General features: G+C 42.8%; 1 protein-coding gene across 6 annotated transcripts in view; it reads right to left on the reverse strand.

The window, feature by feature from the left end:
* LOC147420774 (uncharacterized) overlaps positions 1-10460 on the reverse strand; it is an 87819-nt gene extending 77359 nt beyond the window's left edge. For 4 of the 6 annotated variants that reach the window (XR_015186950.1, XR_015186951.1, XR_015186949.1 and 1 more), the window contains exons 1-2: positions 10198-10434; positions 9698-9823 (exon numbers count right to left, since the gene is read on the reverse strand). Coding sequence is in view for 3 of the 6 variants with exons in the window: in XM_086504297.1 (XP_086360423.1) it covers positions 9698-9823; positions 10198-10382 (311 nt within the window). In the remaining 3 variants the exon portion in view is untranslated. The other 2 variants (XM_086504298.1, XM_086504299.1) reach the window with 2 other exon arrangements.
* Between the last annotated feature and the right edge of the window lie 5153 nt (positions 10461-15613).

The following is a 15613-nucleotide window of genomic DNA, read 5'->3' on the forward strand; positions in this document are numbered from 1 at the left end:
GTTACACAGCCGTTGAGGAAAAAGGTTATGACTGAATGCCACTGTCCACCTTTTACGGGTCACTGCGGCATTGCTACCACCATGAAAGGGGTAGAGAGATACTTCTATTGGCCGAGACTCAAAAAAGATGTGGAAGAGATTGTGCGCAGTTGCTTAGTATGTCAGAAGGTCAAGTTTGACAGGCATAAAGCACAAGGATTGTTACAGCCTTTACTCGTACCCACCCGCCCCTGGAAAAGTAATTGCAATGGATTTCATTTTTGATCTCCCGAGAACACAGAATGGTCACAATGATTTTCCAATTACATGGCATGTCTGAGACGATTGTCTCCGACAGAGGCCCCAGATTTGCGAGTTTGTTTTGGAAGGCAATTTGGGAGAACATTGGCACGCGGTTGCAGTTCTTGTCATCGTTCCACCCGCAGACTGATGGGCAATCTGAGATTGCAAATTCAGTGGTTCTCGATTTATTGAAGTCTTATAGCTCTGATCAGAAGAGTCAATGCGAAAAGTACCTACCTTTGGTGGAATTTGCCTACAATAACACGATACACTCTTCGACGGGGAAGGCGCCATTTGAGATTGTTGAAAGTGCTGCGAAGGTTCCACCCTTCCTAAGCACGAAAGATAAGATTTTTTGAAGCGGATGAATATACGTGAGACTTAGATACGGCTTTTTGCCAAGGTTCACGAGACTTTGCAGAAGTCTCAAGAACGACAGAAAAAGGAAACGGATCGCCATCGTCGCAACTTGAAATTGAAGGAGGATTACGTTTTGAGAAGGCACGCCTAAGAAAGAAAAAGGGAAAGGAGAGGCTTTTTCAAAAGCTCAGTATGCGATACTATGAACCTTTCCAGATCACTAGAAAGATAAATGATGTCTCCTTCCGATTGAAACTGTCAGATACTTGGAGGATTCACAATGCATTTCATGTGAGTCTCTTGAAACCTTTTAAGGATGATGTGCCTGATGATGGGGAGCCTGATGAGCAACCCGAAGTGGAAGAAAACGAGGAGATCCTTGTTCCTGAACAGATTTTGGCAAATAAGGATACGAAGAATAAAGGTAAAGTCCGAAGGCGGTTCTTGGTTAAGTTCAAGAACTATCCTGCATTGGATGCGAAGTGGATGGAGGAGGACCTAGCAGATACTCCTCAGATTGTGAAACTTTACCTCGATGCTTTTGGTTTAGCATAGTCTATTCCAAACGGAACCCAGAATTCAGCTTGGCCGGAGATCTGGTGCAGTGGGATGCACAAGAGGGGAGTCACTTCGCTCTTTTGTCAACAAATGCCTTGATTTCAATACTAAAGTCATTGATGTCTCTTTGAGCTTAAAGGATACTGAGAGCTCATAGTATTCTGTTGAATGACTGTAACAGACTTGGACACTCCAAGTCAAGAATCAATCGCGATAGCACCAAATAACCACTTCAAAACAATTCACAGATCACAATAGATTTGCACTGGCCCGGCGGAGTCCCGTGCCTAGAGATATTGGCCCCAAAGACTGGCGCCCCTTTCGGTATTTCTTTTTATATTAATCAATCATCAAAGTACAAGAGAGTGGCTAGGGTTTCACTCTCAGACTCTGCGTCCAGATGCTCTGAGAAGTGAAGCCCTCAGCCCTCACCACTAATTTAAAGGTTATAAGGGATGCCCAAAAGCAAAGCCCCAAAAGCTTCAAATCAAAAGCAATTGCTCTCTCTCTCTCACAGAGAGTCAAAACTTGAAAGCAAAAGCATTCTCTCTCTCTTTCTCATATTGTAGAGAAAAAGCAAAATTTGCGTCGTTCATCATTTTCCAAAAAAAAAAAAAAAAGCCTCCGCGATTTCCAGAAATTAGGGTTTTTGGCAAAAATTAGGGTTTGCAGGAATTTTAGGGTTTCTGGCAGAAATTAGGGTTTTCTGATGTCCGTAGCCACGTCATCACTTTGTGACAGACCCCCCTCTTGAAAGCATTGTAATCGACCGCGATTACGCTTGCAAAACCGACAAAAGTCATAAACCGTCTTAGCAGACACTGACTGTTAGTACCTACGTACTAGGAACACACATCTAGCATATGTACAAAATCGACAGTCACATCACACGACATCACAAGACATCACCAGACATCACAGGACATCACATGACATTCAACATTCATTCGGAACTTAGACCATGATTTATCGGCAATGTAGCTAGCAATCACATCTAGGTCCAATCGAGACCTCATCGATGTCCGATTGACTAACCCCTATTGCAACCATGTCTATTCGAGATCAATCAGACCAAAACGCTGCAGTCATTTCGGCTATCAGTTCCTGCACTCAAAAGAAGTCAAGAAAAAATCAGTATCATTATCAGGAATTCCATTTCATAAAGTCATCCAGCACAATACTGTCAGCTCTCACTATCCCTGAAGCTCAAAGAGACATCAGTGACTTTAGTATCAAAATCGAGGCATCTCTTGACAAAGAAGCGGAGTAACTCCCCTCTTGTGCATCCCACTGCACAAGATCTCCGGCCAAGCTGAATTCTGGGTTCCGTTTGGAGTAGACTATGCTAAACCAAAACATCGAGGTAAAGTTTCACAATCCGAGGAGTATCTGCTAGGTCCTCCTCCTCCATCCACTTCGCATCAAATGCAGGAAAGTTCTTGAACTTAACCAAGAACCGCCTTTGGACTTTACCTTTCTTCGTATCGTTATGTGCCAAAATCTGTTCAGGAACAAGGATCTCCTAGTTTTCTTCCACTTCGGGTTGCTCATCAGGCACATCATCCTTAAAAGGTTTCAAGAGACTCACATGAAATGCATTGTGAATCCTCCAAGTATCTGGCAGTTTCAATCGGAAGGAGACATCATTTATCTTTTCAGTTATCTCGAAAGGTCCGTAGTATCGCATACTAAGCTTTGGAAAAAGCCTCTCCTTTCCCTTTTTCTTTCGTAGGCGTGCCTTCTCAAAAGTAAGAGCACCCAATCATCCTCCTTCAGTTTCAAGTCGCGACGATGGCGATCCGCTGCCTTTTTCTGTCGTTCTTGAGACTTCTGCTAAGTCTCGCGAACCTTGGCAAAAGCCGTATCCAAATCTCGCGAATATTCATCCGCTTCAAATATCTAATCTTTCGTGCTCAGGAAGGATGGAACCTTCGCAGCACTTTCAACAATCTCACATGGCGTCTTCCCCGTCGAAGAGTGTATCGTGTTATTGTAGGCAAATTCCACCAAAGGTAAGTTCTTTTCCCATTGAGTCTTCTGATCCGAGATACAAGACTTCAATAAATCTAAAATCACTGAATTGGCAATCTCAAATTGCCCATTAGTCTGCAAGTGGAACGATGACGAGAACTGTAACCGCGTGCCAATGTTCTCCCAAATTGCCTTCCAAAACAAACTCATAAATCTGGGGTCTCTGTCGGAGACAATTGTCTTAGACGTGCCATGTAATCGGAAAATCATCGTGATCATTTTGTGTTCTCGGGAGATCAAAAATGAAATCCATTTCAATATTTTCCCAGGAGCAGGTGTATGGGTAAAGGGTGTAACAATCCCTGTGTCTTATGTCTGTCGAACTTGACCTTCTGGCATACTGCACACAACTCTTCCACGTCCTTTTTTTTTTTTGAGTCACGGCCAAAAGAAGTATCTCTCTACCCCTTTCATGGTGGTAGCAATGCCGCGGTGACCCGTAAAAGGTGGACAGTGCCATTCAGTCATAACCTTTTCCCTCAATGGCTGTGTAACACACAACATGGTTTTTCTCATCAAGTAGCCTTCCCGAAGGGAGTATCCCGCTACTGTCTCCCCATCCCGTATCCGTGTGAAAATATCTGCAAAATCTGTATCTATGGCATACCGATCGACCATATCCTCAAAGCTCCTATGATGTATCGCGGAAATAGCCAGAACCAACGGTTTCCGAGACAAAGCATCTGCCACCACATTCTTCTATCCCTGCACATGGACAATCTGGAAGTGGAACTGTGACAAGATGTTCGCCCACCGCATCTGCTTTTCCGAAAGCTGCTTCTGTGACAAGAAGTAGCGCAAACTCTGATGGTCTGTAAAGACAGTAAAATCTGCTCCGAGTAGGTACTGTCGCCACTGAGTAAGAGCATGGATAACCGCCAAAATCTCTCTCATAGATCTGTGCTGTCATCTCCGGCCTAGAGAACAAACGGCTCTCGTAAGCTATGACATGGCCTTCTTGCATCAAGACCGCACCCAGACTACGACCACAAGCATCACAATATACTTCAAATGACTTCTGCAAGTCCGGCAAAGTCAAAATAGGTCCCGTAGTCAATTTCTCTTTCAATGTCTGAAAGGCAGTCACCTTTGTGGGTCCCCACGAAAAAGGTACTCCTTTCTGTGTCAAGGTATGCAAAGGGGAAGCAACCTCTGCAAACTGTCGTATGAACCGCTTGTAGTACGAACACAGTCCCAAGAAGCTTCTAACTTCATGGACATTCCTCAAATCGGGCCAATCACGGATAGTCTCTATCTTGGCCGGGTCCATTTGCACTCCTGCTGCGCTGACACAATGTGTCCCAAAAAGTGTATCTCTGGTAGGAAAAATTCACTTTTCTTTGCATTAATCACTAACGTGTGATCTCGTAATGCCTGAAAGACTTGAAGGAGCTAATCTCTGTGTTCTGCCTCATTCTTGGAGAAAACAATGATGTCGTCAAAGAAAGTGCCAACAAATAGCCTGTACTCTCGAAAAATCCTGTCCATCATCCGGTTAAATGTCGCAGGAGCATTGTTTAAGCCAAAAGGCATCACCAAAAACTCAAATAACCCAATAGTCGTCCGAAAAGCAGTTTTGTAGACATCCGCCGGCGCTATCCTGATCTGATGATATCCACTCAAGTCAATCCTGCTAAAGCACGAGGATCCCTGTAACTTGTCGAGTATATCATCGATCCTAGGAATTGGAAATTTGTTCTTGATGGTGATTTCGTTGAGAGTGCTATAATCGATGCACATTCTGCAAGATCCGTCTTTCTTCAAAACCAACAACACTGGAGAACAATACGGTGAAGTACTAGGCTGGACAAGACCCTTTTCCAAGAGGTCTTTCACTTGGTTCATAATCTTTTCATTCTGTACTCGGCTCACACGGTAAGGTGGCCGATTCGGTGGAGTGCTTCCAGGTATCAGATCAATGGTTTGATCTTCTGGCCCTCTGAAAAGCAATCGGCATGAGTGTGGAGAAAAATCTTTTGATCAGGTCAAAACATATTCAACCTTTATCCAGCGTTCAGTTCTCTCCCAAAAGAATGAGTAAGAAACTGAAGTTCATCAAGTACAATCTCTAAGCCCTTCATTTATCAAAGTCGCTTTCTCGGCCCGGTAGTCAACCACGGCGTAGTTCTTGTGGTACGAAGGGATCCTGAGTAGAACGTCCTGAGTAGAACATCACTCGCGTGCCCTGAACACCCCTATCATTGCAAACGAAGTTTGCCAATGCTCGGTGTAATGGCAACATCCCATCCGGGTGCCAGTCGAACTACCTCCGCCTGTGGCGTCAGTCTGTTGGGCGTAATTTCCAAATCGAGCCGCCAATTCCAAGAGAAAAGAAGTTGGCCTTGGCTCCTTCAAAAGAGCTTTCTAATCCTTCACTTTGCCCCAAAAGCGGCAAAGTTTGTACTTTCATTCATTAGATTCGGTGCAGGTCCCACGCCATGTGGTACCAGTTCTGTTTTTCTATCTGCCTTTTCTGCCACATTCCTCAGCTGCTCTCGAACTCTCAGGCCTGTCGTCGTCTTTATCATTCTGTTCTCTCTCTGCCTTTTTAGGGCACTTCGCGGAGATATGTCCATGTTCCCCGCATCCAAAGCACTTCCCCTCTCTGATGAAGCGAGCTCTCTCCTCAGGAGTAAGCTTGGGTCCTGCATCCTTTTTCTCTGGGTTGCTCTTTTTCTTTCTACTTTCATTCCCAGAAGTCTGTTCGGCTCGTTGTGTCATGGCCTTATTTGTGGGGTAGGTCAAACTACCAGAGTGAATGGCAAAGCCCCGCTTCGCATGACTCATCAACTCCTAAATAGAAGCTGACTTCTATTCCAAGCAGTGATCTCGGATCTCTGTAGGTAGACCCAAGGTAAACCGTTCAATCTATTCTCTGAACAAGATCTTCTTGAATGAAGAGGCGGGTAGAAAAGAGCTCCAGAATCTTTCACAATAAGCATTGATTGTGTCTTTCTTGGTCATCCGAAGATGGTTCCAAGCAGCTCATATATCTCGTTCATATTCTTGCGTCAACTAAGAAGAAATAAAAAGCTTCTTAAATTTCAGCCATTTAACTGGTGGTCTTGTTTAAAAGAAGCGTGGACCACCAAGTACAAGCATTCCTCTTAAAGTAATAGGCAGCTCTCCGAATCTTGGAGTGCTCTGAATAGCGTCCTCCCGCGAAAGCGATGTCAAACTGCTGTATAAAAGACACAGCCTTCGAAGCATCTGAGTATCCTGAAAAGTATCAAACTTGATCGAGTGGCCACCTTCCTTAAACTCTCGGACTTTCTTGCTTTCATCTTCGAGAAAGTCAAACTGGTTAGCTTTGTTAAAAAAAATTCTTCTTCTTCGCATAAAAGTTTCCGTCATCGGAATCTGAGCCGAGTCCTCAGTAGAACTGTCAGTCTCTAGTCTCTGGGCGAGATGTAGCTTTCTTTGCCTTTTTCTTGCCCTTTCCGAAGCGTTGTTTCTTTATTCGCTTTTTGCTTTTCCTGTCTTCTTCGCTCAAGTTTGAAGAGCTAGAAGAATTGTCAGAAGAAGAAGAAGAAGAACTGGGTAGGTCTTCAAACTTGACGCGCTTCTTCAATTTCTTTGCCTTGTCGAATGTCGACCGACGACCCAAATATCCCGAGAAGTCACTACCTTTCTTTTGCTTTTTGCCGTGCTTTTTGTCTTTCTTTTGCACGTCGAAAAGCTTAGCAATCCGTGAATCAACCACGTTCTTCAGTTCCTTCTCCGTATATTTCTTGGAGGCAGAAGATTTCTTGAGAGCGGGTTTCGGGAGTGGTGTTGTGGTTCTCTGCCACTCGATCTGTACCTCTTCCAAAGAGGTCTGGTTTATATATTTTGCCATCATCGGGTCCTTGGCAAAATTGAGCATCATCTTTGTTGCATCGCCGATCAACTAGCGACGCTCCATCTCTCGCCGCTCCGCCTAAGTAGGCCAAGGCGGGCCATACTCTCTGTCTGAATCTTCGTTGTGATCCCAGCCCGCATCTCCAAATGCAAAGGGAGTCGACTAATCATTGCCTGAAGCCATAGGTGCCGCGGAAAAAAAAAAATCGGGGATCGGATTTCCCGTAGAAGAGAAATCGGCCGTGCTCTGATACCACTGTAACAGACTTGGACACTCCAAGTCAAGAATCAATCGCGACAGCACCAAATAACCACTTCAAAACAATTCACAGATCACAATAGATTTGCACTGGCCTGGCGGAGTTCCGTGCCTAGAGATATTGGCCCCAAAGACTGACGCCCCTTTTGGTATTTCTTTTTATATTAATCAATCATCAAAGTACAAGAGAGTGGCTAGGGTTTCACTCTCAGACTCTGCATCCAGATGCTTTAAGAAGTGAAGCCCTCACCACTAATTTAAAGGTTACAAGGGAGGCCCAAAAGCAAAGCCCCAAAAGCTTCAAATCAAAAGCAATTGCTCTCTCTCTCTCACAGAGAGTCAAAACTTGAAAGCAAAAAGCATTCTCTCTCTTTCTCATATTGTAGAGAAAAAGCAAAATTTGCGTCGCTCATCATTTTCCAAAAAAAAAAAAAGACTCAGCGATTTCCGAAAATTAGGGTTTTTGGCAAAAATTAGGGTTTGCAAGAATTTTAGGGTTTCTGGCAGAAATTAGGGTTTTCTGCTGTCCGTAGCCACGTCATCACTTTGTGACAATGACTTTATGAAATGGAATTCCTGATTATGATACTGATTTGTTCTTGACTTCTTTTGAGTGCAGGAACTGATAAACGAAATGACTGCAGCATTTTGGTCTGATTGATCTCGAATAGACATGGTTGCAATAGGGGTTAGTCAATCGGACATCGATGAGGTCCCGATTGGATCTAGATGCAATTGCTAGCTACATTGCTGATAAATCATGTTCTAAGATCCGAATGAATGTTGGATATCATGTGATGTCTAGTGATGTCCTGTGATGTCGTGTGATGTGACTGTCGATTTGGTACATGTGCTAGATGTGTGTTCCTAGTACATAGGTACTAACAGTCAGTGTCTGCTAAGACGGTTTATGGCTTCTGTCGGTTTTGCAGGCGTAATCGCGGTCGATTGCAATGCTTTGAAGAGGGGGGCATGTCACAAAGTGATGACGTGGCTACCGACAGCAAAAACCCTAATTTCTGCCAGAAACCCTAATTCCTGCAAACCCTAATTTCTGCCAAAAACCCTAATTTGCAAAAACCCTAATTTTTGGAAACCCTAACCCTAATTGTTGGCTGAAACCCTAAGTGTGGCTGAAACCCTAATGTGGGCAGCAATACGAAAATTCCATGATTTGCGGCGTTTTTTTTTTAGCTTTTGACGTCAGCTTTTGGCTACGCAAGTGAGCTTGTGAGAGAGAAATAGATTTGTTTTATTTACGAGAGAGAGAGAGAGAGAGAGAGAGAGAGAGAGAGAGAGAGAGAGAGAGAGAAAATTGTTGCTTTTTGAATTGGAAGCTTTTGGGGCTCTGCTTTTGGGCATCCGTTGTAAATTTAAAATAAGTGTTTTAGGGCTCACACTGCAGAGCGTCTGGAAGCAGAGTCTGAGAGTGAAACCCTCACTGCTCTTTGTACTTTGACATTGATTTAATACATAAAGAAATACCGAAAGGGGCGCCAATCTTTGGGACCAATATCTCTAGGCACGGAACTCCGCCGGGCCAGTGCAAATCTATTGTGATCTGTGAATTGTTTTAAAGTGGTTATTTGGTGCTGTCGCGATTGATTCTTGACTTGGAGTGTCCAAGTCTGTTACATCGGCCGACATTTGCAAGTTGACTCCCTTCTTCAGGGCTTTGACATGTCAACAGTTTGTGACAATAGACTTTCTTAAAGTCAGCTCAGACTAACTATCTCTCTTACATAGGTTTTCTCTCTCTAAAAAACAATGTTGACTGAATTCTATCTGCTGCCATGTTTTCAAAAAAGTGCTGGCTGAATTCTCCCCTCTAATTGCTTCTTTGGTGGTTATTTTTGGGCACCATTGTATTTTTTTGTGACACACATTCTTGTAGACTACCCTAAGGCTATAAAAACACAGGAGCCATTTTTGTATCATCCACTCGTATGATCATCGTCTGAAAACTAGGTGCCTTCCTCCTACCATTAAGGTTGTGCCCTCCAAATTGTAATCATCATCAACTCTTGAATCAGACTGATGTGGTTATGAAAAGAAACTTTGGCACTTGTGCCAGAAAAATCTAGCTTCCATAGCGAATTTCTCTACTTCTATCTCTCCTTTGCTTTGTAAATCAGTTTCACGCATTGTCCTATGCTAAGCATTTGATTGTGTATTTTAATATAGCAGTTAGACCCCTATTTTGGTAGTACACTGTTTCGACCCCTTCTGCTGGTGTAGAGGAAGAACATATATAGCCACGCACATGTTTCTGTATGTCTATCTAATTTTTTAGATCACTGAAGAGACAAGGAGACTGAACAGTATCTACAGTTAGTACGCATTTCTTCTTGAGTTTTATGAGCCTACCCTCCATAAAAATCTCTTGCAGCTTGAATGCTATGCACTGGAATGGCTAGATGAAAAGGCATGGACAATGGCTGCCCTTCCGACCCAGCATGCACATGTTCGGTATCCTGTAAGGACATGCGGCATCTGCAAATAACAACAATAGACATTCCTCGTCAACTAAAGTTTCTAACCGATTGAACTTCTTTAGCAAGCATACCAAAAAGATAATAACAATACAGTTGCGATGCGATCAGAAAACTTTATAATTTTTTGCAAAACTCGCTTTGTAAATGGCAAAAAACACGAGGGTGGTTGGTATGAGATGTAGAAAGAAGCAGAATATGTGTGCAGCCAAAGATGGATCCGATTATTACAATATGGCTATGCAGTTTAACAGCAAAAGACTGAGGCACTTGCCAAAGAATTGGGCTTTACTGGCATGTCTACAGTCTGATTACTAACACGTCTAAACGCTAGCTCCACATTTGGCGAAGAGAAGCTGGTTTGAGTGAGCTTACCGGTAGCTGCAACGATCCGCAAGACATGATGTAAGCGGCACTTGGAAGCCACGAGGAAGAGACCACACCATGCACCTTGTACTAGAGGATGTCAAACATGAGGAGAAAGAGAACGAGATGCGACTCACAGATTCATCGGAAGACTTGAAGACGTCTGCGTGGTGGAACAATTGGCATGACGCCATTTATCGAAGCAGCAACTCGGCTAGGTGAGGTCTCCCTCTCAGACGCGTCACTAATTCGACCATTTTTTGCGAGGTGGGTCAACTGCCGATTGATCATGACCATTGGATTGTCTAGGGAATGCAAAAGATTCCTATGTTGCGGGATTGAACCCATGCCCCCGCTCTCCATGGAGAATTAGAATCAGAATCAACGACCGTCACTGGCAGGCCTTAAATTTGGAGGCCATCTCGGGCGTCATTGGCATATTGGGCATCAAATGAAGCTTAAAATAGTTGAAATAGGCGTCAACATGAAGCTTTTGTGCTAGGGACAAGGTGTCAATAGACACCCAAGTATACGGAGTAAGGTGTCATACATATACATACATATATATGTGTGTGTGTGTGTGTGTGTGTGTGTGTGTGTGAGAGAGAGAGAGAGAGAGAGAGAGATTGATTAATTATATGTATGTATGCATGTGTATAACGAGTGAGACTAACTCTGCCTCCGGCGGAGTGGGCGGCAGAAAGAAATCATTGATAGGATATGGAGCTAGCGATGGGCTTTGGGGGCACAACCGAGCCAAACTTGAGGCTGCATAATGGAATGCCAAGCGATGTGCACATTGTTGGTGACATCAATGGACACATCATTCACACCCCTTCGACTATTATCTCCTCCGAAGTTCCAACTCGAAGCGATCAAGTTCCTCCATCCATCGGCCAGGGCTTACATGTTAGAGCTGCCATGGCTCGCAACTGCCAGCATGAATCTTTTTAGTCCATCTCTCTCTCTCTCTCTCTCTCTCTCTCTCTCTCTCTCTCTCTCTCTCTCTCTCTCTCTCTCAAGCAAATGTTGTTTCTTTATTACCCTTTGGATAAAAGTACATGTAACTACTAAGCTCGTCATCAACCAAGACATCAAACATGCTTGAATGCTAGCACCTATTGTCAAATGAAGTCATTGAATGCCTGTTAGAAAACTCGTACCAAGGAATCGAGATCCAAAGGGTAAGGAAAATAACCAATCAACAGACACATCCAGACTCTAGTAATGCATTTGTGTAGCTCCTGGTTAGGGCAGCCCATAACTACCATATGTGCTTCTCATGCATTCTGCTTTGAACTCCCTTGTGTTTAAACTTACCAGCACTTTTATAGGACATTCAGCACTTTGAATGAATATATGCTTCAGTCCTCATCCTTTTTTGAAATAATATCACAGGAGGGAGGCGTGTGGCAACCATGCAGGTATGCAACTAACCTATGCTACCGTAGAGTACTCCTCTCTGTCAACTTAGCAGCTCGGCTATAGATGCCAGGCATCTTCAACAATTGGGCATCTTGTGTATTGTGGGGAGGAAGAGGGAGGGATTGGGGGCTGCGTTATGTGCCACACACACACACACACACACACACACACACACAGAGAGAGAAAGAGAGAGAGAGAGTACTACGCAAACACTAACATAGAACTCAAAGAAGACAGTAAATAAATGAACTTCCCATATAGACAATGTGAATGAAGGGCAAGGCACACCACCTTCAATTAATATCATCCACAACCCTGTTGGATAAATTGAACGATTGGAAAGAGCAGCACTAATCGCAACTTTATAAACTACATATCCTAGCCCTGCAACATTTAATCTAAATGCAAGACCATTAAAGCCTTAACATTTCTTTCATGTCTTCATGTCAAGACAAGAAAAGCAGACATACCTACCTTCGCCAATGCAGCTCCAAATTCCACTTTACATGACTATACAGCCAGGGATATGCAAAGCAATGGTTCAGATAAAGCCGTATTACCACATGTAAAGGTATGCAAGGTCAAGTGACTAGAGAGAGAAAACTACATGACAGATCTACGAAAGAAGAGGGAGGGATAAAGGGTTGCGTATGAGTCCGTGAAAGATTAACACGCAGCTGGCTTTACCTTTAGTTTTTGGAGCTGAGGCTGGAGCCGAGCCACTTCTTTGGGGATGTGAATGTGCACGACGAAGCAAGCTGCTTCTTCATAGTTGGAGGAGAGAGACGGGATACAGTAGTGAAATTACGAAGTAGTCAAACAAAGGAGAGCTGGAAGAGCTCAATCGTCCTATGAAGGCTCTCGTCTGTATGCATCCCGCGAGGAATCAAAGGCTTCTGAGCACGGCGCCTTGACGTTATTAGAGCCTTGAGTAAGAGAGCCCACAGCTCGAGGTGCTTATCCACATGTCGGTGCATATTAGGGGAAGCTTGCCAACATTCAAATTTCGGTGAGCATTGACCTGTGCCTGCACTGCCACGTTGGTCAAAAGGAAGAGGAAGGGTAATGGGCTAATAGAAAGGGAGCCGGCATGTGCAGCCACTTGGAGGTTGACCCTCTCATTTTAATATAGGTATAAGATGTATTTAATTAAGTTATAAGTTATAATGTATGCAGATTTCTAGAATAGAAATTTAGCAAAACACAATGTAGGAGCATTGAAGGTGTCTCATAATTTTGCATGTATCTTTGTAGAGAGTCATGTCACTCACAGCTCGCGAGGCCCGACTTCCTCCTCTTCTTTCAACTGAGCTCTTGAGTCGAAGTCTCAGCTCGTTCACCTTAGTCTAATCTCAGCAACTCAATCGTTAGGTCGTTGGTCGACAATCCCTAGTAATCTATTTGCCGGTGCGCAATAGCCTAAGGAGCAGTGGCAAGCACAAATTACCTGAGAGTTGGATGCGACAAACAAAAAGCAGGGATGAGGAAGAAAGGCAGTAAGATGCGGATTCTCTTGATTGCATCACCAAAAGTCAAGACTCATTCATTAGTCACGAGGCGCAGGTAGGTAGTTTTCTGTTTGCCTGGGTAATATTCACTCCCGTGAACTTAGTTAATATTTTAGTTTGCATGCTTGAGATCTTTGATGAAGCTTCTAACTTAGCCTTTAGGGAGAGCCTTGAAGTTTGAACGCATGTCAACTCTGAAGCTTCTAACTTGATAATTTAAGCATCAAGGGATACTTAGGCCTCAAGGGATACTTTTTCTGGATAAAGCCAACCTTTAAGGTTGTTAGCATCTAAAGTTCTCATTGTAAACACACATAGTGCATTTTTTTCTAAATTAATTGTATGTTGCAACTTGCTAATGTTGTGAACCTTGGATAACTAGAACCAAACACATCTAGCACCCAAGTCTGGAGTAGGCAAACACCTTGCCCCGTGTTCTATGAGATATGATGCCGCTTCCATTGTCTATTCAAAGCGGGTTTTGCACCACTTTCTAGAGTCATGAAACAGCGAGGACCAGAGGTGTCTTGGATTGTTTTGACTCGAGCTACATGGATATAGAGAGAGCTTGTTGAGGACATCAAATCCGATCCAGGCTTAGAGGTAGATCACATATTTCTTCACATTAGTCAGTGAATAGATAGAGGAGAAACCGTCATAGTAGATTTTGGATCCATCCACACCAGAGGTATGTTTATTGATCAAGCAATTGAGTTAGGAACATCTAGGTGCCCATGACCATGGGTGGCCTCATAGCATTGACAAAGGTTGTAGTATAGGATCCGGATCACTCTAGCTTCACATGCGAGATGCCCAGTCGGAGTACTAACCATGGAGGATATTAGTCACTTTCTACAGTGAGTGATGAGGGATCTCCTCTGAGTTTGATCCCCCCACCTCTGTTGATTTGTATCACTCATTGTATCAGATCCCCTCCCCCCCCCCCCCCCCCCCATTTTAGCTCTCTGTACTCTTTTTTTTTGTACTCAGACATTGTATCAGATTCACGACTTGTAACTTTTTGGTGTCATAGGTCATTTTGGCCTTTTGAAGATGTTAATATAGCATTTTATTTCATTTCATTTCCCTGTGTGTGCGTGTGTTATGCTATTTTCCTCTTGAATAACATGTCTCCAGATAGATCTTTGAGGTCTCTTGGGATAGATTTCTACGATGTTAAAATCCTCTTCTTCTCCCCTCCCCCCTCCATATATCTATATGTATGTGTGTGTGTGTGCGCGCGCATGGATTTCCTTATGTCTTTCTCTAAGGAGTATGAGATACTATTTTTTTACTTGGTATGATTATGGGCTTATAGATTTGTTGTGTCTATGTCATTGCAGGAAATGAAGACTTTGGGCTCTTTCCAAAATGAGATGCAACGGTTCACTTCAACACATGCATTAGTGACATTCCCACTACACTAGAGGTGAGGGCTCGTTCCTCACTCAGGCTTTGGATTTCAACACTATAAATGGTACCTATTAACACTTAGTTCTTAACATTTCAATAATCAATTGCTTTTTTAACTTCAATTTTTGTGGTGAAACTCAAAAAAATAGTAAATACAATTTATAGTGTAGAGCATCTTGAACTATTTGGTGAAATAACACATTATCGCTAAAGAATCAGGTGATTGTTCTACTCATGGATCCATTTATGTTGTGAGGGTATTGTTGTTACAATGGGTCTATCAACTATTGTGAGTGTATTGTTCTATGGTTGAATGGGTCATTTATTGACTAGCTTGGATGAGTGAAAAGTTGTGCATCTCAACATTTTGAATGTCAATCTTTTGAAATTGTTAGTATAATGTTTGTTCAAATAAGGTGTGCTTGCATGAATGGTGATAAAGATGCTCATTTTCAATTTTCATTGCCAATTGAGGTGGGAAATTCTTCTTTCAGGCAATAAGAATAAGATTGACATATGGATGTACAATGATTTAAAGAAGCACATTTTTTGGATGCTAATGAAGCTTGAAATAACCTCTTGCTACGCTATTTGCTTCTTTAGAGATAATTTGTTGAATAAGGAGTGCTTTCATGAATGAGGATAAAGATGCTCATGTGCAATTTCCATTGCCAGCAGTTGAGGTGGGAAATTCTTCTTTCATGCAATAAGATCGATAGATGGGTGTGGTGATTTAAAGAAGCACATGTTTTGGATCTTGTTGAAGGTTGAAATTACCTTTTGCTAAGCCATTTACTTGTTTTTAGAGATATTTTGTTGAATAAGGTTTGCTTGCATGAATGATGATAAAGATGATCATGTGCAATTTCCATTGCTAAATGAGACGGTAAATTCTTCTTTCAGATAAGATTGATAAATGGGTGTGGTAATTTAAAGAAGCACATGTTTTGGATCTTGTTGAAGGTTGAAATTACCTTTGCTAGGCCATTTACTTGTTTTTAGAGATATTTTGTTGAATAAGGTTTGCTTGCATGAATGATGATAAAGATGATCATGTGCAATTTTCATTGCTAAATGAG

Source organism: Adiantum capillus-veneris, chromosome 28, assembly GCF_014529385.1.
Source record: "Adiantum capillus-veneris isolate H3 chromosome 28, ASM1452938v2, whole genome shotgun sequence".
In the NCBI taxonomy this organism is placed as follows: domain Eukaryota; kingdom Viridiplantae; phylum Streptophyta; class Polypodiopsida; order Polypodiales; family Pteridaceae; genus Adiantum; species Adiantum capillus-veneris.